Source organism: Cricetulus griseus, chromosome 3, assembly GCF_003668045.3.
Source record: "Cricetulus griseus strain 17A/GY chromosome 3, alternate assembly CriGri-PICRH-1.0, whole genome shotgun sequence".
NCBI lineage: Eukaryota > Metazoa > Chordata > Mammalia > Rodentia > Cricetidae > Cricetulus > Cricetulus griseus.
The window spans coordinates 73,212,230-73,238,448 of NC_048596.1; the positions used below are offsets into that span (position 1 = coordinate 73,212,230).

Sequence of the window (26,219 nt, forward strand, 5' to 3'; positions counted from 1 at the left end):
CAAGGTGAGATAGTAAAAACCTATTGCAGAAGACTCTACACATTATGGGTAGGACCTAGATGTCATGGTGCCACAAAATGTTCAACAAACTACTAGGGGAGTAAAATCAGTGATGGCCTTTTCTAGCTGTGAACCCTTCAAGTTATAAAATCAACATGCCAGGAAAGATGTGCCCCTTAGTTTAACAGTGGCATGTTATGAAGGTATCACTTGCTTTCTGCTTGGGTTTGAGGTATCCATCCTCCACAGGAAGGAGGTTGGTACTTTAAACCTGCCCAAAAGTTCATAGCTGGACTGGTAAAATGGCTCAGTGGGTAAACATACTGCCACACAAGCCTGAGGACTTGAGTTTACAATGCCAAGCTGCACACTAAACATTTATTTCTGTGTTTAGGTCACCTCGTACTCAGATCAGCACTGCTCTCATCCTTGGGCAGAGAAGGTTCTGTATGCAGAGAGTAGTAACTTGTCATGGTGCTGAGAATAGCTGTAAAGTGCTCAGCCCTAACCAGGTCATCACCTTTTTTATAGCACAGAAAACATCAAGAGGGACAGAAATGAATATAAGGGCTGGATAATGAGAAAGAGTGCTGTGAAATGTCTTGTAAATATGACACAGTTGCTACATTCATGAACTCACATGCTGTGTTACCTACTCAAGATGGAGCAGTTAAAGGGGAAAGGGAAAGTCATTTTCTTCAATGATATAGCCAGCCACAGTTTAATAACCACCCACTTATGCTCATGTAAATGAACTTAATTAAACTCAGGACCTCTGGAAGAGCAGCCAGTGCTCTTAATCTCTGATCCATCTCTCCAGCCCGTAAATCTTTTTGTTGTTGTTTAGGTTTTTTTTTTTTTTTTTTTTTTTTTTTTTTTTTTTTTTTTTGGAGACAGGGTTTCTCTGTGGCTTTGGAGAAGCTTGGAAATCTTAAAGACCTTGATTTATTTCTTTCCCATGTCTTTCTAGTATAGTGGGAAATTACCAATACGGAGTCAGGTAGAAATATAAGGGTATTTAATAGGGAAAAGCCTTACTTACAGAGCGACCTAGCCAGCCGGAGTGGCAGCAGTCTGTCCATCAAGAAGCAAAGTGAAACCGAAAGCGCAAACGCAGTCACACTATGTCACTCTGACCAAGCCTTCACAAGCGTGGTCAGGCACACCTGTAGCCAGCCCCTAAGTAGGCGTGGCTACAGCTTCCCCTACATTCTAGTTTGTCTTTAAAGCTACCAAATTGTTCTTAGCCATGGTTGTGCACAATCCCAGCACTGGCCAAGGCAGGGGGATCTCTGTAGGTTCCAGGCCAGCCTCATCTACAGAGCAAGTTCCAGTACAGATTCCAAAGCAATACAGGGAAACCCTTTCTCAAAAAACCAAAAAGAAAACCAACCAACCAACACAAAAAAGAGGGGGCAAGCATTGGTGACATACCTCACTGGTGGAAACTTTTGCTTAGTAAAGAATATACAACATCTCTGATAGGTAGAAAAAGACAGGGTAAGATCTGGACTTTTCTGATCCTGGGTTATTTAATTTTGTACTGTTGAGTTTACTCTTTGGTTCTGGGTACAATTCCTAGTACCAAAACACAAACTAAACATCTTCTGAGAAGATACTTATTTGGTTTTTTTTTTTTTTTTTTTTTTTTTGAGACAGGATTTCTCTGTGGCTTTGGAGGCTGTGCTGGAACTTGCTCTAGGCTGGCCTCGAACTCACAGAGATCATCCTGCCTCTGCCTCCCGAGTGCTGGGATTAAAAGTGTGCAACACCAAGGCCTGGCAGCATTATAACTTCTATAAAACCTACAAAAAGACCCTCAATATCCAATTCCTTTGTGGAAGTAAAACTTACCAGATAGAAAGGGGAACGAGGTGGTGGTGGGGGCTGGCGTCGAGGCCGGGGCCCACTGAACGAGGTAGCAGTGGGAATAGGGCTGGGAGGACCAGATCGCAAAGTCAGTGTTTCGGGCTCATCCTTGGGAACAGATACCCGGTTTACCATGGTGACAGGTAAGGAAGCCGCACCAGATGCTGAAACGATGAGGGAAGACGCCTGGGAAGTTGGTTCCTGTGTTAAGGCTGGGGCCAGTGCTAAAGTCTGGGTGGCAGTTGGACCCAGAGTGGACACAGGAACTGAAGCAGGGCTCAAAGTCAGTGTTTGCACTGAAGTTGGGACCAGGAGTGAAGCAGATGATGATGCTGGAGCCAAAGTCAGTGTGTGAGCTGGATTTGGGCCTATTGGAGAACTTGGGGCCATAGGGGGTGCTGGAGCCAGAGACAGTGTTTGAGTTGGACCCATTGGTGCTCCTGATGCTAAAGACAGTGTCTGCCCTGGTGTTGAAACCAGGGATGATGCTGGAGTCAATGACAATGTCTGAGTTGAAAAGGGCCCTTGAGGGCTCCCTGTTCCTAAAGAATGTGTCTGAGATGGAGACAATCCACCAAGAGTTGCTAAAGTTGGGGCTAAGGTCAATGTCTGAGTAGAAGCCAGGCTTGATAGAGGTGATGAAACTGGGGTTGATACCATAGTTGTTGATGAGGGAGCCAATACAGGAGTTGAAACTGATACCAGTGATGATGAGGGTAAAGGGGTTCCTGGCATTGATGGTGGTGTTATAGCTGGAATTGGAGTCTGTGATGTAGCCAGAACAGGAACAGAGCCTGGTGACGGAGCCAGGACTGGAAGTGGAGCCAGAGGAGGAGTAGGAGAAGGGCCCAGGATTGCTGTCTGTGAAGCTGTCATAGGAGTCAGAGAGGAGGCTAAAGCCTGAGATGTAGAAGGTGCTGGAGCCAGAAGGGAAGCCTGAGCTGGAGCTGAACTTGGTGATACCGGGAAAGGACTGGTCAAAGCTGAAGCGGGCACCAGGACAGGTGAACATGCTGGAGCCACAGGTGAGTTCAATCCTGGAACATGTGAAGACGTGGTAGCCAACAACAGAGAATGACCAGATGTCTGAGGTGGGGACAGAGCTGGAGTAGTAGCCAAACCTAGAGCCAAGGCTGACACTGATGGGGAAACCCCAGCTGATGCCAAAGGTGGTCCAGAGGCTGCTGAGACAACAGCCAGTGCTGGAGCCACACTAGTCAACAGAGCTGGACCTAAATCTGAAACAGGCAAGGGGGCTGTGATGGGTATGGTTAGTGGAGCAGAGGCTGGGGCAGGAAGTGTAGAAGGAACAGAGATGGGAAGTGAAGATGACACAGGGACAGAGACTGTAGAGGGCACAGGACTAGCAAGGGGAGAGGAATTGTGAATTGTCATTGGAGAAGAGGCTGGCCCAGGGAGTGAGGACGGCACATGCAGAGAAGAAGAGATGGTGATGGGAGCAGCTCCAGGTGCTGATGCTGTGGAGACACAAAGGATAAGTTAGCTTCATGAAGAATTATTTTTCTGCTCCTGCTACCACCTGTCCCAACCCTTCCATTAAGCCACAAGCTTTACCAACATCCCAGAAAACCTTCATTTCCACAACATGAGATCAAAAATTTAAGAAATACAGTAGCTTGGCCTTTCTCTAAGATTCTGACAAATATCTCTTAAATAGGTCAAGGCTTGAGACTCATAGAAAATTAAGACAAAGGGATCTAGTGTGACTAAGAAACCTTCAGGAATACCAATGTGTTATTTCTGATAAAAAATTTCTGACCTCAGCAGTTATAAACTCACCACTGACTTCAGGCGAAGGACTGTGGACCAGCTTGAGGAGGGGCCTCACCAGAGTGGGTGTTGGTATAGGGGCTCGAGTAGTACCCAGAGGAGGTGTGGTTAGACGGCTAGGGGTTAATGTAGGCCGTGATGTCAACACCGCTGGAAGCCCAGAACTTGAAGGCCGGGGTGCTGGTGCCAGTGGCGGAACAGGAGTAAGTCCATCCCGAGGGGCCTGTCTTACTACGATCTTCACCACACCTGTATTGTTCACCATGGATGGTGGCACTGCAAGAAGAAGCTACATTGAGAGGAAGGTAGAACAGAAACGAGAGACCCGAAGGATGGAAGTAGTTCAGGGGAAAGAAAAAGTGGCAGACAGATACTGGAGATATTGTCAAGAGAAACAACACTGAGGGAAGGCTAGACACACAGTTGGCCTAAGACATGCCTGGAAGGACCAAGGCCAGGTAAGGGCTGAATAAATACAAAGGCCAAGAGCCTCACCCTGGTTAGCAGCAAGCGGAAGGCTGAGGCCAGTGGGGGCAGGGGTGGAGCTGGGGGTCGAAGAAGGCAGCACAGAGACAGGGGTGGGGCCAGGGGTCGGGGCCACGGCCTGGATGAGGGCCACATGGGCAGGCTGGCTGATGAGGTGGTGCTGCCCCCCTGCTGACACCAGGTGCACCACATTCCCTGGGTTAAGGGAAAAGAGAGAAAGAGAGAAAGAAAAAAAGAAAGAAGCACCTATCAGCCTGAGGGCAGAGGCAAGAGCAAGAGAGAGAATAGGCAAGAAGTAACAGCTCTAGAATTATTTTTTCCTATTTTTAGCAAAGACCCCTTCCACCATTCCCTCTGGCCCTACCCACCAAAGCAAACATAAAGGCTGACATCTAAAAAGTCACACAAACAGAGAAGACAAGAGGAAAAAGGCAGGACAGGGGGTGGGTTTTACCTACTTTGCAGCGGGCGGGGCTGCCCCACAGCCAGCTGGCGCACCTGGGCACCAGTCAAAGTCAGTTTGTTGCCCTGGATTTGGAAGGTGAGAGGTTTGCTTCCCCCAGCACTCGTCACTGGACGCTGTGCCAAGGAGGCCAACTGCCCGATGCTGACTACTTCTCCAGCTACAAACAGAGAAAGACTTTTGTACACAGGGCTCATGCTGTCCAAAACCACATCTCAGACCCCCACAAAACACCTATCTTCCTGAGTCTAAACCTTTCCCATAATTTATCATGTTCAACAAATTAAGCCTCCAATGAGAGCCTTTGTGTCCAGTGCCATTTGTCTTAATTTCCTTTCTATTCTTTAATGGCTTGCTACCAGGCAACCACTACCTCTTGTTCTTTACCCTAATTTATTTTTCTCATGATTTGCATCCAGGAGATTAAACTCAGGGTCTTATACATGTTGGGTAAGTAATTTATCACTGAATTATATCACCATCCTCCAAATATTTATCTCGATAAGCTTGCCACTATTCACTCATGTATGGGCCATTTCCCCCATAGAACAAACTGTGAATTCCTTGAGGTCTCTTTTTATGATTTACCATTATCTAAGCAAAAACACCTAATGTGAACTAGCTGCCTAGAACTTTGTTTTTTTGTTCCTCTTTTCCTACAGTTCTCTAGCATGTAGCTTTTTGTATCTGAATACCCTCATTACATAGGCCTGATAACTTACAGGGCAGACGAGCCTGCATTTCAGGAGATAAGATGAGGCGTTGTGGTGTAGAATTCGGAGCTGCCACTGCTGTGGTGGTAACAGTTGCTATGGTGGTGGAAGTGGTATTAGCAGCAACAGGAGAGAAAGTGTAGCCTGGAGGCACTGTGAGGGGCTTCAACAGGCTAGAGGAGCCTGGAGGTGGAGCTGGGCTCAGGCGAACTGGGGCAGGTGGGGCTGGCTTCAGTGACAAGGTTGGTGTGGGAGGCCGTGAGGTTCCACTCATGACTCCCATGGGGGATGGCAACACTACAGATAGAAACATATGTCAGATACATCTTGACAAACACCTTAGCTGGGCTGCAAAAGCGTCCATACTACCATTCCTTCTAACCTACTGAGAGCTATACGCCCTAATCCTTTTAATTTCACTACTTTGCACCCAGAAGCAACCCCATTACATTTGTTTTCAACTCACCCTGGGGTAGAGGACCAGTATTTGGCTGCAAGGGAGACAAAAGAACAGGTCCAGGTGGTCGGGATGCAGGAACAACTGGGGTTCCAGTAGGTGTAGCTGACACCATGAGTGGTGCTGGCAGCACTGGGGTGACTGGACCAAGGGTGGGCTGGGGTGAGACCTCAGGGCCTGGAGGGGGACGGACTGGGACAGGGCCAAGAGGCACCCGTGGGCTGTTCACCACCACCACTGTACGGCCTTCTTGCTTGGGCACTGGCTGCAGCATCCTGTGAGGAAAAATTAAAGGGTATCAGTAGACACAGAAGGAGAATAAGTAACAAAAGAAATTAAGACCAGGCAGAAAGGCTATACACACAAAAAGAAGAAAGAAGAGAGACCCTCCCCCCTCTTAAGGAGAACAGGGAACCAGAGATAACCAGAAAGTACCAAGGAGAACAAAAACATCAGCAACACAGGAGTCCCTCTCAGATATTCCAGTCATTCTGCTCCCCCAATCCCTCACACTCTGAAGCAACCTGTATGCATTAACACAGTTTACAAGTATGTCTATTCCAATTCCTCCTCTTATTAAAAAAAAAAAAAATTCTCCATTCCCTAATGCATGTACCTGTTGACCTTCATCTTGACAGGCTTGGGTCGAGGTGGGGGATCAGGAGCAGTAGCTACCTCTAACAGAATGCGTCGGGAAAGACGGTGGCGGGGTAGAAATGTGTCAGCCTCATATCGGGAGACTCGACCCTCCAGGCCAATGAGATCAAACCGACCCATGTCAATTCGCTGCCACAAGAAACACATGGAACCATTTTGATAATAATGTCCTAGATATGACATCAAAAGTAAAGATGTCACAGAAAAAAAGAAGAAAAAGAAAACTGACAAACTGGACATTGAAATTTCTGTGAATGGAAGGACAGAGTGAAAAGGAAACCCACAGAAAGCCAAGACACCTGTGTATCACATATCTGACAAGAGGTTAATTTCCAAAGTAAACAAAGAACTTAATGACAAAACAACTGCTTTTGTTAAAAAAAAAAAATCAGCAATGTCTTGGATACATACACATTTCTAATGACATAAATGATCAATAAGCACATGAAAAGACGTTGAGGATCAACAACAATCATTAGAGAAATTAAAATCAAAACTAAAATGAAATACCACTTCACATATTAACAGTTATTACTTTAAAAAAATCCTTTGGAAAGGATATGAACAGAAGCCCTAAAAAACTGGTGGTAGAAATATAAAATATATAGCAGCAGCTATGGATAAATAAGGCAGCTCCTAGAAACATTAGAAATAGAATTACATGACACAGCAACTTCGTTTGTTTTAAACTGGTATTATTTGTTTATTTCCTTTTTGGTTTTTCGAGACAGGGTTTCTCTGTTAACAGCCCAGGGTACCCTGGAACTCTATTTGTAAACCAAGCTGGCCTCAAACTCAGAGGTCCACCTATCTCTGCCTCCCAAGTACTGGGATTAAAAGCTTGTGCCACCATTCCTGGCACAACTTTGAGCACAGACTCAAATGAGAAAGCAGGAACTCAGACTATCTGTATATTTATAGTAGCATTGTTCATAAAAGCTAAAAGATGGGCTGGGTATGACAGTACAAGCCAGTAACCTCAGCATTTGGCCAAGCAGAAAGGTCTTGGGTTCAAGAATGACCTGTACATAGCAACACCTGTCTCAAATAAACAAATTTAAAAAACAAATTCATTCAAATGGTAGAATCTGCAAGTCAAATGTCCACTCACAGATAAATAAAATGTGGCATTATCCACAGAATAAAATATTACTTATTCTGAGAAAAGAAATCTGTCTGAGAAGAGCATCTGAAGCACTTTTTGGCTTTGGCCTCACCAACAAAAATTCTCACCTGGAATTCCTTGATTTCCACCCTGCTGGCCAGCCCTATAAAAACTCCCAGGCTGCTAGCCCCCACAGTGAGCCAATTCTTCAAAGTCAAAGTAAGGCTAGCATATATTCTGGAAGAGAAGTGAGGAAGTGAAGTGGACAAAACTGTGGGCCTTGTGAATTCTAGTTTCTGTTGCTCTCCCCTAAACAGGATAGCTGATTAGTATGGAAAAGGAATCCTGTCTACCTAATAGCCATGCTGTGAGAGGGCACTTAATTCCACTACAAGGGACATTAATATCCCATTTTGAGAAACTGGCAATCATAGCCTCTAAGCTACAAAGGGAAAACCAGGTTTTGTTTTTTCTTTTTTCTTTTCCCCCAGTGGAGAAAGGAGGGAAGGTGGGAAAGGGCTAGGCAGAGGTCCAGGTTTTTTACTTAACTAGTCACTCTCAAGGAGCACCATATGTATGATGAGAATAAGAGGCTCAGTTATTATCATCAAGATTTACATCCAAAATGGCTCCATGACTCTGACAGAAGTCCCAGAAGTAACTCTACCACTTTCATTCAGGAGCTGAATCTGAATTAGGGACTGACAGGTCACCTCACAGCCTGCCACGTTTCCAGGCTATTTGTATAAATGAAAACCAGTATCACTTTGCTGGATACCAGGCTCCTGACCTTTTTTGCACTTCAAGAAAAAGAGTAAAGGGCTGAGTGGTGGTGACACACGCCTTTGATACCAGCGCTTGGGAGGCAGAGGCAGGTGGATCTCTTTGAGTTTGAGGCCAGCCTGGTCTACAAAGTGAGTTCCAAGATAGCCAGGACCAAAACCAAAAAGAAAAAGAAAGAAAAGGGTAAAGGAAAAACATCTCCAAGGAGCTACTTCCCTCCCTAGCTTCTTTCTAGTTTATGTGTGAGAATACTAATACATGTTAACCAAGTGTTTTATGGTGACCTGTTTGTTCTCCATAATCTTGTTAACTACAGCCTCTTAATTTTCAGCATCTTTTATCTGGGGGAGGAGGTGTGGTATTTATGTAAAGCTTGTTATTTAGACTGCTACTAAACACTAGGATTATAAACTATGCAACTATAATGTGACTGATAAAAATAACCCAACCTTTTTTGGCTCAGTATCAAAGTCTCAGGTACTGCAAGGCTAGTCTAAAACTATACAGTTGAGGATGCATTTGAATATTTAATCCAGTAACCTTCACACCTCACAAGTATGGACCACCGTATGTGTTCAGCTGATACAGTGATGGGGATCAGACTCAATGCTGTGTACACATTAAGCAAGCACACTAGCAATTGAGTTATACCCCAAGCCTAATATTCTCTTTAAGAAGGAATATTAACTTTAAAAATGGATTGGGGGGCTGGGCATTGGTGGCAAACGCCTTTAATCCCAGCACTCGGAGGCAGAGGCAGGTGGATCTCTGTGAGTTCGAGACCAGCCTGGTCTACAAAAGCTAGTTCCAGGACAGCCTCCAAAGCCACAGAGAAACCCTATCTCAAAAAAAAAAAAAAAAAAGAAAAAAGGATTGGGGGAGGATTGTTTTTTTTAACATATGCTACAGTGTGGATAAACAAACAAGTACTTTATGACTTCATAACAGTAACAAAATAAAATGGTAGATGTCAGAGGACGGGGGTGGGGGGGTACGGACAGACACAATTGCTCAATAGGTACAGTGTTTTAGCTTGAGAAAACAAAAGCAGTTCTGCAAATGGATGGTGGAGATGACTACACAACATAAATGTTGTTGATGTTACTGAAATGTAGACTTAAAATAGGTTAAAGTGATAATTTTGTTGACTATATTTTACCACAATTACAAAATTAAGGGATTCAGGTTGATGGCACATGCCTGTAATCCCAGTACTGAGAAGGCAGAGGCAGAAAGATTAGGAATTTGATGTAGATGACCCTATCTCAAAAGGTGGGAAAGACCAAGCCTGGGAGTGCATGTCTTTGATTCAGTATGGGGGAGGCAGAGGCAGGCAGATCTCTTCAGCGTGGTCTATATAGTGAGTTCCAAATCAGCCAAGGATACATAGTCAAACCCTGTCTCAAAAAAAAAAAAAAGAAAGAAATGGAAGGAATAAGAAAAAATATTATTTACCAAATAGTTATAGATATGACTTACATTTTCAAAAAGTGTTAACTTGATTCTCAGGTACACTGCACACTAGACCTTACAATTCTTGCTTTTATGGACAAGGAGAAACTTAAGCTAATAATTAACTTGCCAAAGATCGCGTGACTAGAAAATAATGAAGCTAGGAAAATAGTACTGAGTTGACAAAATACAGAAATAGTAAACATGCAAAAGGTCAGATCCTAAAGAGATAGGAGGTTTGGATAAGAAACCACTAACCTTAGGGGCAACTACATACCTGGAGTGGGTGGACATCAGTAGCCCTTAGCACCAGAGAGGCGGTGCTAAAGCAGATGCCTGGGGTAATGAAAGGGGAGGTAACAGGTCGAGGGTCAAATAGGTTTGGATGATTGCAGACTTTCCGCAACTGCATCAAAATGTTGATGACACTCATGAAATGGCCTGTAGCTAGTGTCTCCTTAGTTCTGGGGAGAAAGGAAAAATAAATAAGGGACATTCTGACAGCTACCTGGATTCTAACCCAGAGTAACAGGGTCTGCCCTCAGTCCTCCCTTACGTGGTCTGTGCCATGAAGTCATCATAGAGACAGCGTTGGCGCTTGGAAAGCCGGCATCGGATAACATGCTCATACTTTTTGGGCATCTGCTTCTCAACATCCACCTTAACTCGGCGAAGCAAAAAAGGTCGCAGGACCTAAAAGCAAGTAAGTAGGTTGCTAACAGAAGAGTGGGCACTAAACTCCCCATAGTCCATCTGGATGGTTCTTGGCCCCAGAACAGGCAGCATACTGGGTTAATCCATCAGCAAACTGTCATCAAGCATGTCAGATAACAATTACACTCAGATGCAAATCTTCCTTTCATGTAATTTACTGTTTATAAAGATGACAAACACAAAAATAATTATACATCAACATACAAAGATGCACCAAGAGCAAACTAACTCTGAAAGAGAGAAGACTCAAATTATATCTGGAGGAATGACTGTCACATGATTACAAAAATAAGCCAGGCATGGCCGGGTGTTGGTGACCCACACCTTTATTCCCAGCACTCGGGAGGCAGAGGCAGGCGGATCTCTGTGAGTTCGAGGCCAGCCTGGTCTCCAGAGCTCCAAAGCTACACAGAGAAACCCTGTCTCGAAAAACCAAAAAAAAAAAAAAAAAAAAAAAAAAGGCCAGGCATGATAACCTGTGTGACTGTAATTCTAGCCACTTTCAAAGAGTGAAGTAAATTACCTGGACCCAGGAATTCAAGACCAATCTGAGCAACCTAATGAAAACCTTACCAAGGTAATAATAAAAATAAATAATAATCTAAGAGAGAAGCTGAGTAAAATCTGTGGCTCTGTGTAATACACAGCTCAATGAAAGAAAAAGCATTTTTTTTTTCTTCTTCTTCTTGGTTTCAGTTTTGTGAATCCAAGCCAGACTGCCTGGTCTATGTATGGAGTTCCAAGACAGCCAGGGCTACACAGAGAGACCCTGTGTCAAAAAAAACAAACAACAACAACAACAACAACAAAAACTCCAACAGAACACATTAAACACATCCAGACTGGGGTTAGAGATGGATCCGTGGTTAAGAGCACCGGTTGCTCTTACAGAGAGCCTGGGTCAAGTCCCAGTATCACACAGCAACTCACAACTGTCTGTAACTCATTACCAGAGTATTCACACTCTTCTGACTCCCTTGAACACTAGGCAAGGTGTATGATGTACATAACATATGCAGGCAAAACACTATACATATAAAAATAAAAATCTAAAAAATAAATTTGTCCAGATAAAGAGAAATCACTAACAAGACTCAAAGAAAATATCCCAACTACAGAAAACAAAGAATGACTAACGCAAGACTGCTCAGCTTGGCAATGATTATTCTCTGGAACAATACAACCTGACAACTTAGTTCAGCCTCGCATTGACTTCTCCCTCTAAATCGTTACTAGGTATTGCCCTTAGCTTTTACTATTGTTAATACATTTACAACAATATAAGCACTACCTTGTGAAGGCGTTTGACTAGACCTTCATTATATTCTTGGCTTCCCTCAATCATGCCAGTTAGAGGGTTAGAGAACCATTCCTTGAACTCTCGATGAGACTGGAAGACATGTGGCATCAAAAAATGCATCAAGGACCACAACTCCATGAGGCTATTCTGCAAGGGAGTTCCTGTCAGCAGCAAGCGCCTCTGGCTGTAAAGAGAAGGAATTATGAAAATCCCAACTTTCTGACCACCTTTAATATACTTCTTAACCCAGGTAGCCAACCCTTCATGGCAAAACAACTCTCCCATGAATCTCTATATTCATCTTTACCTGTTGAAGTTCAGGAGTGACTGCCACCGTTGGGACTTGAAATTCTTGATGTTCTGAGCCTCATCCAGAATGAGATAGCGCCAGTTCTTTCGACGAAAAGCCTGGTGATCCTGTAGCACCAGCTTGTAAGATGTGATACACACATGGAAAGCATTGGGCTTGGTCCAGCCCTAAGAGGTCAAAAAGAAAGCAGCATATGATGAAGTGGGAAAAGCACACAGAAAAACACAAAGAGGAAGGGAATGCATGTTAAAGTACTCAAGGACAGAAACCAGGCTAGAAGAAATGAAACAGTACCAGCAAGAGAATAGAACCATAGGAAACTAAGGCAAAGTAATGTGTATGAGGAAAGGATCTAAAACTATTAAGAGAAGTGACACATGGAATATCAAACCTGCCGCTTGAGCTTCCTTTCTTTCTGAGCTCCATAGTAAGTGAGGATTTTAAAGCTGGGACACCAACGTTTTAATTCCATCTCCCAGTTCAACATCACGCTGGTAGGAACAATAATTAAATGAGGACCCCAGTTACCTGTTTAGCAAAAGAAAAGACAATAAGACTACGTAGGCCTTACAGTTCTGGCTCCTTAAACAGAACCCTGACTAGCATCTTCTGATGCTGCTTAAGATGTCAGCACCTATGTTGTCCTCCTTATATAGTTACTGACAAGACTCAATGAAGCTACCAAGACAGCAGGAAGAGAACAGGTATTTTTCACTTTCCTTCAGGTGAAATCACTACTAAATAAGATTCCCCACCAGTAATTATCCAAGAGGCCCCAACAAGAATCTACCTTTCTCACAGGCCAAGTGAGCAAGCAAGGAGATGGTCTGGATTGTCTTCCCCAGTCCCATCTCATCTGCAAGAATGCCATTAAGCTTTTTTTCATACATAGTAACCAGCCAGTCAAGGCCAATGTGTTGATACTCTCGAAGCTGGCCCCGTAGGAGAAGTGGAATAGGTGTCTTCACCTAACAGAGAGGAGATTATCACACATGGTGGAAATGAGGCACTTATTACTAGGAAACAATAAAGTCAAGATATGAGAAAGCGGAACTGTAACCTATGGATACCTGGGTAGTGGCCAAAGTATAACCCTTGGGCTGGAGACTTTCTGCAGCTGCAGCAATATCAGTAATTTCTTTCTTGGGCCCGAGAGTGGTGGTGGGACCTGGGGTAGGAGGCCCACTGCCCCCATCTGCCTCACTCCTTTCCTCATCCCGAGCAAGCAAGTATTCCACCCCAAAATCATCATTGTCATCGTCATCATCATCTCCTTCATCTTCTTCCTGTTCTTCATCTGCTTGGCTTTGTGACTGAGCATCCTCAGACTCATCAGACTCAGATTCTTCTGACTGTGAACTCCCACTCATTTCTTCCTCCTCAGAATGTTCATCTTCCTCATTCTCACTCTGCTCTTCAGCAGAATCTAAATCACAATACCAAAGCTTAGTAAGCTATTCCTCCAACAGCTGCCCCCCCTCCCTTATCCTCTGAACTACATACTTACCTGACTGATTGCTGTCTTCTTGAGCTGCCTCTTCAACTTCTCTTGTTTCTTCTAGTTCACAGTCGTAACTATTGGCTTCAATCTCATCTTCCTCTTCGCTATTCCCAGAGCCTGGAGCAGATGCATCATAGGCATAGGCCCCTGGATACTGCTGCAGTAGCTCCTCCATAGAAAGCTCACCTGATAGGGAAAAAGAGAAGTAAACATTTGGTTCCTTTGCGAGGATTGCAAAGTAGTTATTTGAGTGGTACTTGTTTATTTTACCTAAGTGCCATCTCCCAGGCCCAGATCTACAGGGAGACTACGGAGTTTACATTTAGGATCAGCTAATAAAACCAATCCTTATAACAATCATAGTAAGTGTGGCACTGTCCAGAGAAGGACAATATGAACGGGGGTGGTGGAGATGGGGGGTAGGGTGGGGTAGGGGGAGCTAGGAGAATAAGAAGGGAAGAAGAGGAGGGATGCAGAAGACATGAGGGAGCAGAAAGGTTGAGTCAGGGGAAGAATAGAAGATAACAAGAATGGAGATACCAGCTGGGCGTTGGTGGTGCACGCCTTTAATCCAGCACTTTCGAGGCAGAGGCAGGTGGATCTCTGTGAGTTCAAGACCAGCCTAGACTACAATAACTAGTTCCAGGACAGTCTCCAAAGCCACAGAGAAAACCTGTCTCAAAAAACAAAAAACAACAAAAACAAACAAACAAACAAAAGAATGGAGATACCATAATAGAGGGAGACATTTTAGGTTTACAGAGAAATCAGGCACTAGGGAAATGTCTGGAGATCTACAAAGATGACATCAGCTAACAATCTGAGCAACAGAGGAGAGCCCTCCTCTGTTAATGAGAAATGCCCTCCCCTGATAATGAGACTGATGATTGACTTATATGCTACCCAATAGCCCTCATCCAGCAGCTGGTGGAAGTAGAAGCAGACATTCACAACTAATCACAGAACTAAACTGGAATCCAGATGCAGAGAAGGACGAGTGAAGAGAAAACTGGTCCAGACCAGGGTGGTGAAACCCACAGAAACAACTGTCCTGAACATCTGGGAACTCTTGCTCCCCAGACTGATAGCTGGGATACCAGCATGGGACTGATCCAGACCCCAGGAACATGGGTTTCATTGAGGAAACTTCGGAAATCAGTACTTATCCCTAACATAGGTGTGGACTTTGGGAGCCCATTCCACATAGAGGAATACTCCCTGAGCCAAGACACTTTGGGGGTGGGCCTAGGCCCTATCCCAAAGGATATGATAGACTCTGATGACACCCTATGGAAGGCCTCACCATTCAGGGGGAGCAGAAAGGACATGTGATAGGGTGGGTGGGGGGGTAGGGAAGGACGGGAGGGAAAAGGGAACTGGGATGGTTATGTAAAACAATCTTGTTTCTAATTCAAATAAAAAAAAAATCTGAAAAAAAAATTAAGACAAAAAAAATGAAAACAAAACAAAACAAACCAGGATAACAACAGGAAAAAAGCCTTTTTTTCACTGATAGTAACTTATTATCTATTAGCAGCACACAAACCAAATGTTAATTACTCAGAAACTATGGTTCTATACAAATGAACAATAGTGTGCATTTAATCTTCAGGTTTTAGACTTATCTTCTTATTCTGCAGATGCTCAATCTCCTTTTCATGGTACCTGATCACATCATCATAGTGTTTCTTTGCGGTCTCTCAGAAGTTTCGACCCTTCTTAGGTTTCTCTTTCTTTTTCTTTTTTTCAAGATTTTATTTATCTATTATGTGTACAACATTCTGCTTCCATGTATATCTGCACACCAGAAGAGGGCACCAGATCTCATAACGGATGGTTGTGAGCCACCATGTGGTTGCTGGGAATTGAACTCAGGACCTCTGGAAGAGCAGTCAGTGCTCTTAACCTCTGAGCCATCTCTGCAGCCCCAGGTTTCTCTTTCTAAAAGCTCTACTGATTTCTCAGAGCGCCCATGTCCAGGCTCTTCTACCAGTCTGAGCTCAAGCTTTACTTGGCAGGATCTTCATTAACCAGATACCAAGCCACCATACCCAAACCAGTAATGCTGAGGCTATCATTGTCACCTGAGCCACTGAACCACCCTTTTAAAATTCTGGCCAAATATTATTCATATCCTGCTACAGTAACTCTTCTTATAAGTGCCTTTCATTTACAAATCTCTTTGTCATTATACCTGAGTTACATGAGAACCATAGGTAAAAATTAGTTTGTAAAGCTACAAAGACAAAAATATCAGATTTACTGTCTATTTATCCAACAATTTTCTTCAGAGGAGAGACAGAAAATAGATTTTCAGTAAAGTATCTGGTAAATGTCACCTTCTCGAGCCAGCTCGCTCAGTTCCATGGCATGATCCACCTCTCCTTCTAACTGCTCCTCAGCTGCTATGGTGTCCTCTTCATCCTCTGCTACAAAGAGAATGAAGTTTCCACTGGTGAGCCCAAAAGGATAGTTCCAAAATCATGATCACACACACAGTCCTGGCTAAAAACTCGGTGGAAAACAAAACAAAGACATAAATGTAGGAAAGGGATGTATAGGGAAGATGGAAGGTTGACAAGGGTGGAAGGTGAGAGAAATGAAAATGCATTATACTCATGTATGGAATGTCAAAAAATAAACACAATTAATTACAAAAGAGCAGAACATTGTGACACATGCCCTTAACCCTAGCACTTGGAAGCAGACACAAGTGAATTCAAGGCCAGTTCTGGTTCTATAGCCATGGATACATAATAGACCTGTCCCAAGAAAACAAACAACAAAAAAGACAAAACAGGTCTGACCTTCATCTTCATTGGCAGTAAACTCTTCATCATCTTCATCTGGATGCCAATGCTGTTGGTTGCACTGTGTATCAGAGGACGGTGGAGGGTTTACCTGTTCAGGAAAGGGTAAAAAGTGGGAGAACTTAACATTTGAGCACAAAGTTGGGTTGTTGTGGCAAAAGCTTTTCATCCTAGCATTGGGAGGCAGAGGCAACTCTGTAAGTTCAAGACCAGCCTGGTCTGCATAGTGAGTTTCAGGACAGCCAGAGTGTCAAACAACAAGTTGGGCATGGAGGCAAACACCTTTGATCCCAGTACTTGGGAGGCTGAGGCAGGGGGATCTCTGTGAGTTTGAGTCCAACCTGGTCTACAAGGCAAGTTTCAGGACAGTCAAAACTATTATACAGAGAAACCCCGTTCAAAAAGCCTAAACAAACAAGCAAACAATTAAGCAAATAAGTTAAGTGAAAGGCACAGAGTTCAAGATCAGAAAGTCGGGCTGGAGAGATGGCTCAGACATTAAGAGCACTGACTGCTCTTCCAGAGGTCCTGAGTTCAATTCCCAGCAACCACACGGTGGCTCACAACCATCCGTTAGGAGATCTGGTGCCCTCTTCTGGTTTGCAGATATACATGGAAGCAGAATGTTGTATACATAATAAATAAAATCTTTTTAAAAAGATCAGAAAAGCACTTCTGTTCCCTTGAGTAACAGCTGCCTCTGGTACAGTATCAGGGCAAGGATGTAATCAAGGGTTTTCTCTCAGCACCAGCTACCAAATCCTGACCCCACTGACGAAGGGAGGACCTGTGAAAAGTGCTAGGAAATAAACAAAGCAGGACCAGGTGTGGTGGCTCATGCCCTAATTCAAGCACTCTAGAGGCAGAGCTCTTTGAATTTGAGGCCAGCTGGTTCATATAATGAGTTCCAAGCCAGCTAGGGATAGTGAGGCGGTCTCAGAAACAAAATATAACAACAACAACAAAAAAAAAACCAAAACAAAAAGAAAAACTAAAGGAAGGGAGTGAGGGGACCATTGAAATGGTTAAGTGGTCATTAGTAAGCCTGATAACCCAATCCCTGGAACGCATGTTTTCTGACCTCTACATGCATACCCACAAACCCTAATTTTTTTCTTAGGTCTACACGTATGCCAGTCCAGCCAGGACCATGTAGCAACACCCTGTCTCCAAAAAATAAAATGAAATTCAAAAGTAAATAAATGGCCAGAGTGATGGCCGATCAGTTAAGAAGAATACTTGTTACTCTTCCAGAGAACCGAAGTTCAATTCTACCCTTATCAGGTGGTTCACAGCCGTCTATAAACTCTAGGTTGGGGGAATTGAAGATTCTAGCCTCTGTGGGCATCTACTCATATATACATATCCACACAGAGACACACAAATCTATACATAATTACAGCTGAGGGTATATAAAGTTTCAAAATTAACAATAACAGTAATTTTAAAAATATCCTTAACATGCATTAAGACCAATGGTACAAAGGTCCAAGAGTTTTCTGTTTGTGTTTGTGTTTTTTGAGAGAGGGGAATCACAATGTACCTCTTGCTGTCTTAGGATTCACTATGGAGATCAAAGTGGCCTCCAAGATCTGCCTGCCTGTGCCTCCTGAGTGCTGAGATAAAGGTGTGTGACACTACATGCAGCTCCAAGAGATCTCTCCCCAACCCCACTTAAGAGTTTTATTTGTAAAGAGTAGACGGGGTGTGAATAGGCCCATCTGGAAAAAAAGTGGAGAGAGAGTTCTCCAAGAGATTTTTAAGAAGACCATCACAGTTCCCAAATCCACATTACCTAACAACTTATATATGTGTGTATAATTGCACATTTTTGCATGCTTGTGGAAACCATAGTTCATTGTCTGGTGTCTTCCTCAATCACTCTTGAATGAACTTGGTGCTTACTGATTTGGCTAGACAAGCTAGCCAACAAGCCCTAGGATGCTCCTAAGGTCTACCTCTTAAACAGAGCCTCCTGAAACATACCATTGCAAATCCATTTTCTATGTAGGAAACTGGGGAGTGAACTCAAGTACTTTACCGACTAAGCTACCTTTCTAGCCCTCCCCTAGAAAATTTAAAGTACAATAAATGTTTCCATTGTATTATTAGAAACCATGCCAACTGCAGGCTGTAACTTGACCCAAACCATCATTTTCTCTAGCAATGAAACCCCAACTGCCTTCAACCCTGATTCTCAAAACTTGGGATCAACCTAAGCCCAGGATTTCAGAAATGAAACCCCCCCATTTATTTCCCCTCTAATCTTCTTTTCTGTACCTCTTCTGTATATACCTCCAAATCCTGAGACGGTTCCTCTTCAACATTCTCTTCAGGCCCATCATGGGCATCACTGTCATGAGATGAGGGTGTTTGAGAGGGGCTGGAAGGTACACCCAATAGCTGAGGGGGGAGGGAACGGAGCAGCTCTTCCAGTGGAAGTTCTCCCTCATGTCGAAGCAGTTCAATCTCTCGCCTCTGGGTCTCTGCATCATTGCCTTCCTGCTGTTCTTCAACCTCAATGGTCTCCTCATCATCCTCTTCTTCCTCTTGGGGTTGGAAGTCCCCATCTATAGCAGGAGAACAAGGTCACAAAGTCCACGGGCCCTGCAAGCCACAGGGTGGGTTTTTCAGCTCTGGAAAGGGCACTTGGGAAAAGTAACAGGACCAAAGAGCACACACACCTTCATCATCCAGCCGAGAAACAGGGGGTGGAGGACTGGATGCTGCTGAGGAAGAACCAAGACAGGGGGAGGAGCCAGCTTTGCTGGAGGCTAGTGGCTGGTTAAGGCTCTGAGACAGAAGGTCTGAGTACTTCTCAGTTTGTCCCACAATGAAGTCCAGGTGCAGGTCCAAGGCTTTCTTACGCTTTTCTTCAAGCCGGGACTGTTGTTTGAATTGTACCACCTACCATAACCACAAAAGGCATCAGTCACCCACATATTCAAAGCCAAAACTTTAGGAATAATACCTTTACAGCAGGCCTTTGGCCTGATTATTCAGAAAAGAAAGCTAAAATCCCTTAAAGGGCTTGTGATTTATACAGCACTTTAAGAGACACAGAAACTGAATACATACAAGGGAGATGTCCAACTTAGTATCAAGGAGCTGAAGAAGATCAGCAAATCCATCACAAGTTGAACTGTTTTTTTGTTTTCTAGACAGGGTTTCTCTGTGGCTTTGCAGGCTATCCTGGAACTAGCTCTTGTAGACCAGGCTGGCCTCGAATTCACAGAGATACCCTGCCTCTGCCTCCCAAGTGCTGGGGTGTGAGCCACCAACGCCCGACAAGTTGGACCTTAAAAAAAAAAAAAAAAAGCAAGGCGGCACTCACTTTAACCCCAGCACTTGGCAGGCAGAGGCTGGTGGATCTCTGTGATTTGGGGGCCAGCCTGGTCTACAGATGGAGTTCCAGAACAGCAAGGGCTAGGCAGAGACAATATCTCAAAAACACAAACCAAAACAACAATAAGTAAAAACATGAGGCTGATAAAATGGCTTAGTAGGTAAAGGTACTTATTTCCATGACAACCTGAGTTCAACCCCCAGGACCCAGAGCGGGAAAGAGAGAACCAACTCCCACAGGTTGTCCTCTAACCTCCACAAATAAGCTATGGCTTATGTGCATATAAACATATGAATAAATATAATCTAAATAATTTAAATTTTTAAAAAGTGGGGCTGGGGACTGGAGAGAAGGCTCCAAGCTTACGAGCACATACTACATTTAAAGAGGACTGGAGTTTAAATGTCAGCACCTACATCTAGCAGTTCACAGCTGCCTGTAAGTCCAGCTTCAAACCCAACATCTCTGACCTACAAGGCCACCAACCTCATGTGCACATCACATACTGATATACAGATACACATATAATTTTAAAATTATGAAAATAAAAGTCTTTTTTAAGACTGGGAATAGAACCGGGTAGTGGTGGCATACAACTTTATCCCCAGAACTTGGCAGACAGAGGCAGGTGGGTCTCAGTAAGTTTGAGGCCAGCCTGGTCTACAAAGCAAGTTTCAGGACAGCTAGGACTGTTGCACAGAGAAACCCTGTGTGGAGGGGGTGGTGAGGCTTGGGAACAGAGAGATGGCTCAGAGGTTAAAAGCATGTATTGCTCTTCTTGAGAACCTGAGTTTGGTTTCTAACACTTATGTGAGGTAGTTCACAATAACCTATAACTCCACTTTCCAGAGATCCAACTTGCTCTGGCCTCTGTGGGTACCTGCATATATGTGGTGCACATAAAATGCACGCACACACACACACACACACACACACACACACACACACACACACACAAAATAAATAAATCTTTAAAAGAAGTTTCTACCTAGCCGGGCAATGGTGGCACACGCCTTAATCCCAGCACTCCGGAGGCAGAGACAGGTGGATCTCTGTGAGGTCGAGACCAGTCTGGTCTATAAGAGATAGTTCCAGGAAAACCAATAATAATAATAATAATAATAATAATAATGTTTCAAAAAATAAGTTTCTGCCTCTAGGCATAGTATCAAACACCTTGAACCTTCAACACTCTAGAGGTATGAGATTTCATTGCTAGTCTGGTTTACACAGGGAGTTCTAGACTAGCCAGAGATAATGAGACTCTGTCTCCATATAAACAAACAAGCCTAGGCAGAGTGACTAAAGCAGGATTTCTGTAAATTCAAGGACAGTTTGTCTCAAGCACACAAAGAAAGGGAGCAGGCAAGATGGCTCAATATCAAGCCTGATGGTCTGAATTCATGGCAGAAACAGAAAACAGACTCCCATAAATTGTCCTTTAGTCTTCATATGTAACATGGTATGTGTCCCCAAACCCAAATACAGACACAATAAATAAATGGTAATAAAAAATTGTTTTGTCCCAAATAATTTCAAGCCCAGGTGTTGTTAGATGGCACATTCTCAGAACTCAGGAGACTAAAGATGGCTCCATACCAGCATTGGTTACATAGGGAGACCCTGTTTCAAAAAGTATAAAGCAAACACTGCAGCAGGAATGAAACTGAAGAAAAGATGAGTTCAAAGACGAACCACCAAGATACTCCTATAATTCAGCACTTGAGAGGAAGAAGAGGCAAAAGAATCAGCCTCTGCTACATGATGAGTCTGAAGCAAACCTGGTCTACATGAAAACCTTGTTTCAAAAATAAACAACAAAAAAGTGCACTTAGGAAGGTGGAAAGATCAGAAGTTCAAGATTATTCTTAGCTACAAAGCAAAGTTGAGTGAGGCCAACATGAGTTACATGGCACCCTGTATCAAAACGGGAAGAAAAAGAAAGCCGACCTGTGAAATGCAGAATTACCCCTAATCTCAAACAACACAGTATGACAACTATTTATGTAGTAATTTTACACAACATGCATCACAAACTATCTAGAAATATTTATAATTTGTAGAAATATTTAATATTCTTCAATTATCTGTTCATTATGTTACATGCATTTCATATACTGGACTTGAACATCTCCAGACCAGAAGATGCCCACAGGGAGTCCTAGAACCAATCACACAAACACAAAAAGGGAGAAGAGGGCTTCAGAGATAATTACAATTTACATATAAGCAGAAGGAATTTTAATGGCATCAGCAGGTAAACATACTATCTATCCACCCTACAAAGAGTAGATGGTCTAGAGGAGTCAAGGAGTCCAACTCAACCCCAAAGGTACAAGCTTATTTTGCCATTATAAAATAAATTGCTGGAAGCTACTCCCGAAGTTTTAACTGAGTAGGTAGGAAAAGGAAGCCAAGAATTCCTTCTTCCTTGTGACATTCAGCAGTGGGAAGGTCCAACATATGGGGAAATGTCATAAAGAGCTGGAATTGCAGTGTTTAGTTCCTCAGTAAACTTTGGTCAGTCCTATCAACATGCCTCCCTCTAACCTAATTCAACCTCACTGCTTACCTTTTCCACATTGCTCCAGAACTGCCTAACATCCTTGGCCATGGTAGAAGCAATTCGGCGCAGCTTGGCCTGTTCTTCTCTCCGAGCTCTTTCCTCTTTTTGTCGCTGCTCTTCATGGTGCCGGATTACCATACGTACCACCTATAGAAATAAAGACACAGTATAAGATCACTCAAGCTAAATCTCCTTAAAAACCCAGTCAAAGAGAAAGGCAATCAAGGGCAAGAAACCCAAGATGTTACAGCTTGCCTTAAAATGCAGAAAGCAACAAAAAGTATAATTTCATCTGGTTCCCTTCCACCTTTCAAGTAATTCATCCACTAAAGTTTCTTTTTCATTTTTTTTTGGGGGGGGGCAAAGGGCAGGTGTTCAAGACAGGGGTTTCTGTGTGTAGCCCTAGCTGTCCTGGAATTTGTTCCATAGACCAGGCTGGCCTCAAACTTACAGATTTGTCTGCGTCTGTGTCCCTAGTGCTGAGATTAAGTGTGCTCCACCATCACCACCTCCATTAAGGTTTCAAAAGCACACCTGTAAAAATTTGGACAGTAGAGCAAACAGGACATACCTTCCGGGCCACACCTCGTTTCCATCGGCGCTCCTGAGCAAAGTCAGCAGAAAGCCACTGCATCTCTTCACATAGGAAGTCCCAATGGCTTTTAGATCGGGGAGGCTCTGGCACTTTAGGAAGCCTTTTCAATGACCAGAATCCCTCCTTTCGAAGTTCCGCAATCCGAGTTTCAATTTCAGCTTCCTAATGAGGGGTAATGACATTGATCAAAAGTTCCTGAACATACAAGCCATCTCACTGCCATGGCTAAATTCCTCACCCCTAATGGACTCCGTGTCTTATGCTCTTACCAATTCTAGAAGGTACTAGACTCTGCTGGCAGGTGGTGTGGGGAATTATCTGGGAAATCCAATGAGTTTCCTGAGATCATACAGCTAGGAAACAACTGGGAATCAAAAATAGGTCTCGGGAGCCAAGTATGGTAACACATGGCTTTAATCCCAGACCTCAGGAGACAGAGGCAGGAAGATGTCTTTTTGTTTGTTTTTACAGGCAAGGTTTCTCTGTTTAGCTTTAGAGCCTATCCTGACACTCGCTCTGGAGACCAGGCTGGCCTCAAACTCAGAGATCCTCCTGCCTCTGCCTCCCGAGTGCTGGGATTAAAGGTGTGCGCCACCATCATCCATCTGTGTTTGTTTTAAGAAAACATTATTTTGGGGAGAGATAGCTACAGCTTAGATCCAGCAGGTAGAAAGCTCTCTATTTAATCTCTAACACGGAGGGATTTTTGACAAACAGCAGATGGGGTAAAAGTCACACAAAATAATTTTAGAAAAACTTATTTTATGGGAAAAACACTGAAGATATACAACCAAACTAATATCGGTTGCCAATAACAAAAAGTTCCCACTTTTACTAAAAGCTTCTGCAATTCATTAAACTTCTGATTAAGAACATTAAATCATTTGAAACTTTGTTTGTAACAAGTAGGTTTAAAAAATTTTTGAACAAACCAGGTGTGTGTTAACAGCTGTAATCCCAGAACTTTGGGTGCTAAGATGGGTGCACCATAGAAAGTTACATACTTTTAGATTTAGGGCAGACTAGCGTTAAGATCCTATACCAAAATCAAACAGAATGGAGGGAGGAGGAAGAGGGGAGGCAGGCAGGCATATAGAAAAAAGGAGCAGGTTCTATAGCCAGAACCCATGTAAAGGTAGCAAACTAACTCTACAAAGTTGTCCTCTTGACCAACACATGTGACACAACATGCAAGCCCACATACATCAGGCACTTGTGTGAACATAAATAATAATTGAAAGAATTAGGCTGGGTAGCAGTGGTTTTACTCCTTCAAGAAACAGAGGCAGGTGGATCTCTGAGTTCCAGGGCAACCTGGTCTACAGAGTGAATTCCAGGACAGCCAAAAATACACAGAGTAATCCTGTCTCAAAAAACAAACAAAAAAAAGACATTAAAAAGGTTAATGGGTACCAAACCAAAGTTTAAATGGGTAGGCAGAAGGAAATATGGATAATACACACTTCTACTAAGCTCCCAGATGGAACTGCATGCACTTGCAGAAAATTTCACAGGCTACAGACTGAACAGAAATGGGAAAACAAAAAAAGTTTAATACCATCACAGTTTACAAAGTACTTCAATGTCTAATTCTTTTTTTATTTAGATTAGTGGAAGGTTTTTGTTATTTTTTTGTTTTTATTTTTTGGCTTTTTGCTTTCTTTGAGATAGCATCTATCTCACTCTGTAGCCCAGGTTGGCTCAAACTTTCCAGTCCTGCATCATCACCTCCAGAGTGCTTGGCATACAAATGTAAGCTACCTCATCTATTTTTTGAAGACATATTTATTTACTTTCTTGGTATTTCAGAGTAGGATTTCTCTATGTATATCTGACTGTCCTGGAACTCACTCTGTAGACCAGACTGTCATCAAACTCAAAGACATTCACCTGCTTCTGTCTCCTGAGTGCTGGGATTCAAAGTGTGTGCCACCACCATCCAGCATAATTTTTTCAATTATTATTTACTTTTTTTTAAAGACACCATTGTATATAGTCAAGCTGGCCCTGAACTCATGATCCTTTCTCCACCTCCTAGTGTAGAGATTAAAAGTTAACAGCCACCACACCTTCCTTTAATTCTTCCTTTAAGTCTGATAACAGAACTCAGGGTATATCTTAGTGGTTGAGAATTTGCCTAGTATATGCACAAAGGTTTGAGTTCAATCCCCAGAGCAGTGTATGGAGAAAACTGAATTTGAGAGTAAACTTAACAGACACTCCTATTTGAAAAACAAAAGTCAAAACTAAGGTATAACCAGTGATAACACTTCCCTCCAGCTGGGAAAATGGCTCAGTGATTAAGAGCACTTGTTCTTGCATAAGACCTGAGTTTGACACTCACCACCCACAGGGGCTCATAACTGCCAGTTCCAGAGGATAAGATATCCTCTTCTGAACACCAGAAGGACCAGGCATGGATGTAATGTATACATACATATAGGCAAGATATTCATATACACAAAAAATAAAATAACCTTTAAAAAAAAGTGAACACTTGCCTAGCATATATGAGACCTTAGTTTAGATGGAAAGAAAGAAGGAAGGTTGGTCACTTTCTTTTGCATATGTATGAGTGGTTTGCCTGGTGCACAAGGAGGCAAGAGGGAACTGGATTCCCTTCAACGAGGTTAAAGACAGCTATAAGCTGTGGGAACTGGGAATTGAACCTAGATCCTCTAGAAAACTAATCAGTGCTCTAAACTATAGAACCATTTCTCCAGCCTTCAAAAAAAAAAAGGGAAGCAAGGAGAGAGGGGTTGGTTTAATTCAAGCAACATACTCAAGACAAAGTAGTAATCCATACCCAAAACTCATGGGTAAAAACAAAGACAATAAATACCCATGAGATAATAGAGTTAAGACAGACAACTCCCATGAATCTTCATGGGCCTTCCCAATACATACATGTTTAGCTTGTTCTGCAATTTCTGCATGGCTCTTCTCCCACTTCGGGCCCTTGTTGGCCAGGTCAGCAGCCTGGGATAAGCTGAACCCCTCCAGAGGAACTGTGGTACCATCTGGCGGGCCTGGAGGTCCATCCAGAGAGGAATCTTGAGCTATATGTTGGGGGGAGATGCCACCTGCCCCACTAGAAGCTGGAGAACTAGATGAGGCAGGGGACACAGGATTGCTGCCTGTCATGCCGTCCGACACCATCTAGAAAAGGGGAAAATGATTGAAAAAAAAAATGCTGAACATTGTGCTAAATGATTTAAATACATTTTCTTTCTATTCCACTTCACAACAAAAAACTGTAGAATAAGATATCACTCTCATTTTTATCAACACAAACACTTTG

The 26,219-nt window shown here is 43.2% G+C and overlaps 1 protein-coding gene and 1 non-coding gene across 2 annotated transcripts in view; both read right to left on the reverse strand.

The window, feature by feature from the left end:
* The window catches only part of Srcap (Snf2 related CREBBP activator protein), a 45,357-nt gene that overhangs the window by 13,046 nt on the left and 6,092 nt on the right, over nt 1–26,219 (reverse strand). Inside the window, 22 exon segments of the mRNA XM_027404557.2 lie at nt 1,855–3,347; nt 3,670–3,936; nt 4,156–4,341; nt 4,605–4,769; nt 5,332–5,619; nt 5,789–6,054; nt 6,396–6,565; nt 10,054–10,240; nt 10,333–10,469; nt 11,782–11,974; nt 12,098–12,267; nt 12,492–12,628; nt 12,891–13,068; nt 13,171–13,526; nt 13,608–13,787; nt 15,941–16,030; nt 16,409–16,502; nt 18,707–18,981; nt 19,096–19,318; nt 22,330–22,470; nt 22,895–23,080; nt 25,826–26,077. Of these exon segments, the coding sequence (XP_027260358.1) occupies nt 1,855–3,347; nt 3,670–3,936; nt 4,156–4,341; nt 4,605–4,769; nt 5,332–5,619; nt 5,789–6,054; nt 6,396–6,565; nt 10,054–10,240; nt 10,333–10,469; nt 11,782–11,974; nt 12,098–12,267; nt 12,492–12,628; nt 12,891–13,068; nt 13,171–13,526; nt 13,608–13,787; nt 15,941–16,030; nt 16,409–16,502; nt 18,707–18,981; nt 19,096–19,318; nt 22,330–22,470; nt 22,895–23,080; nt 25,826–26,077 (5,634 nt within the window).
* Nucleotides 17,085–17,214, reverse strand: LOC113830850. Its single transcript, XR_003483138.1, has one exon. It is a non-coding gene; the product is annotated as a small nucleolar RNA SNORA30/SNORA37 family (small nucleolar RNA).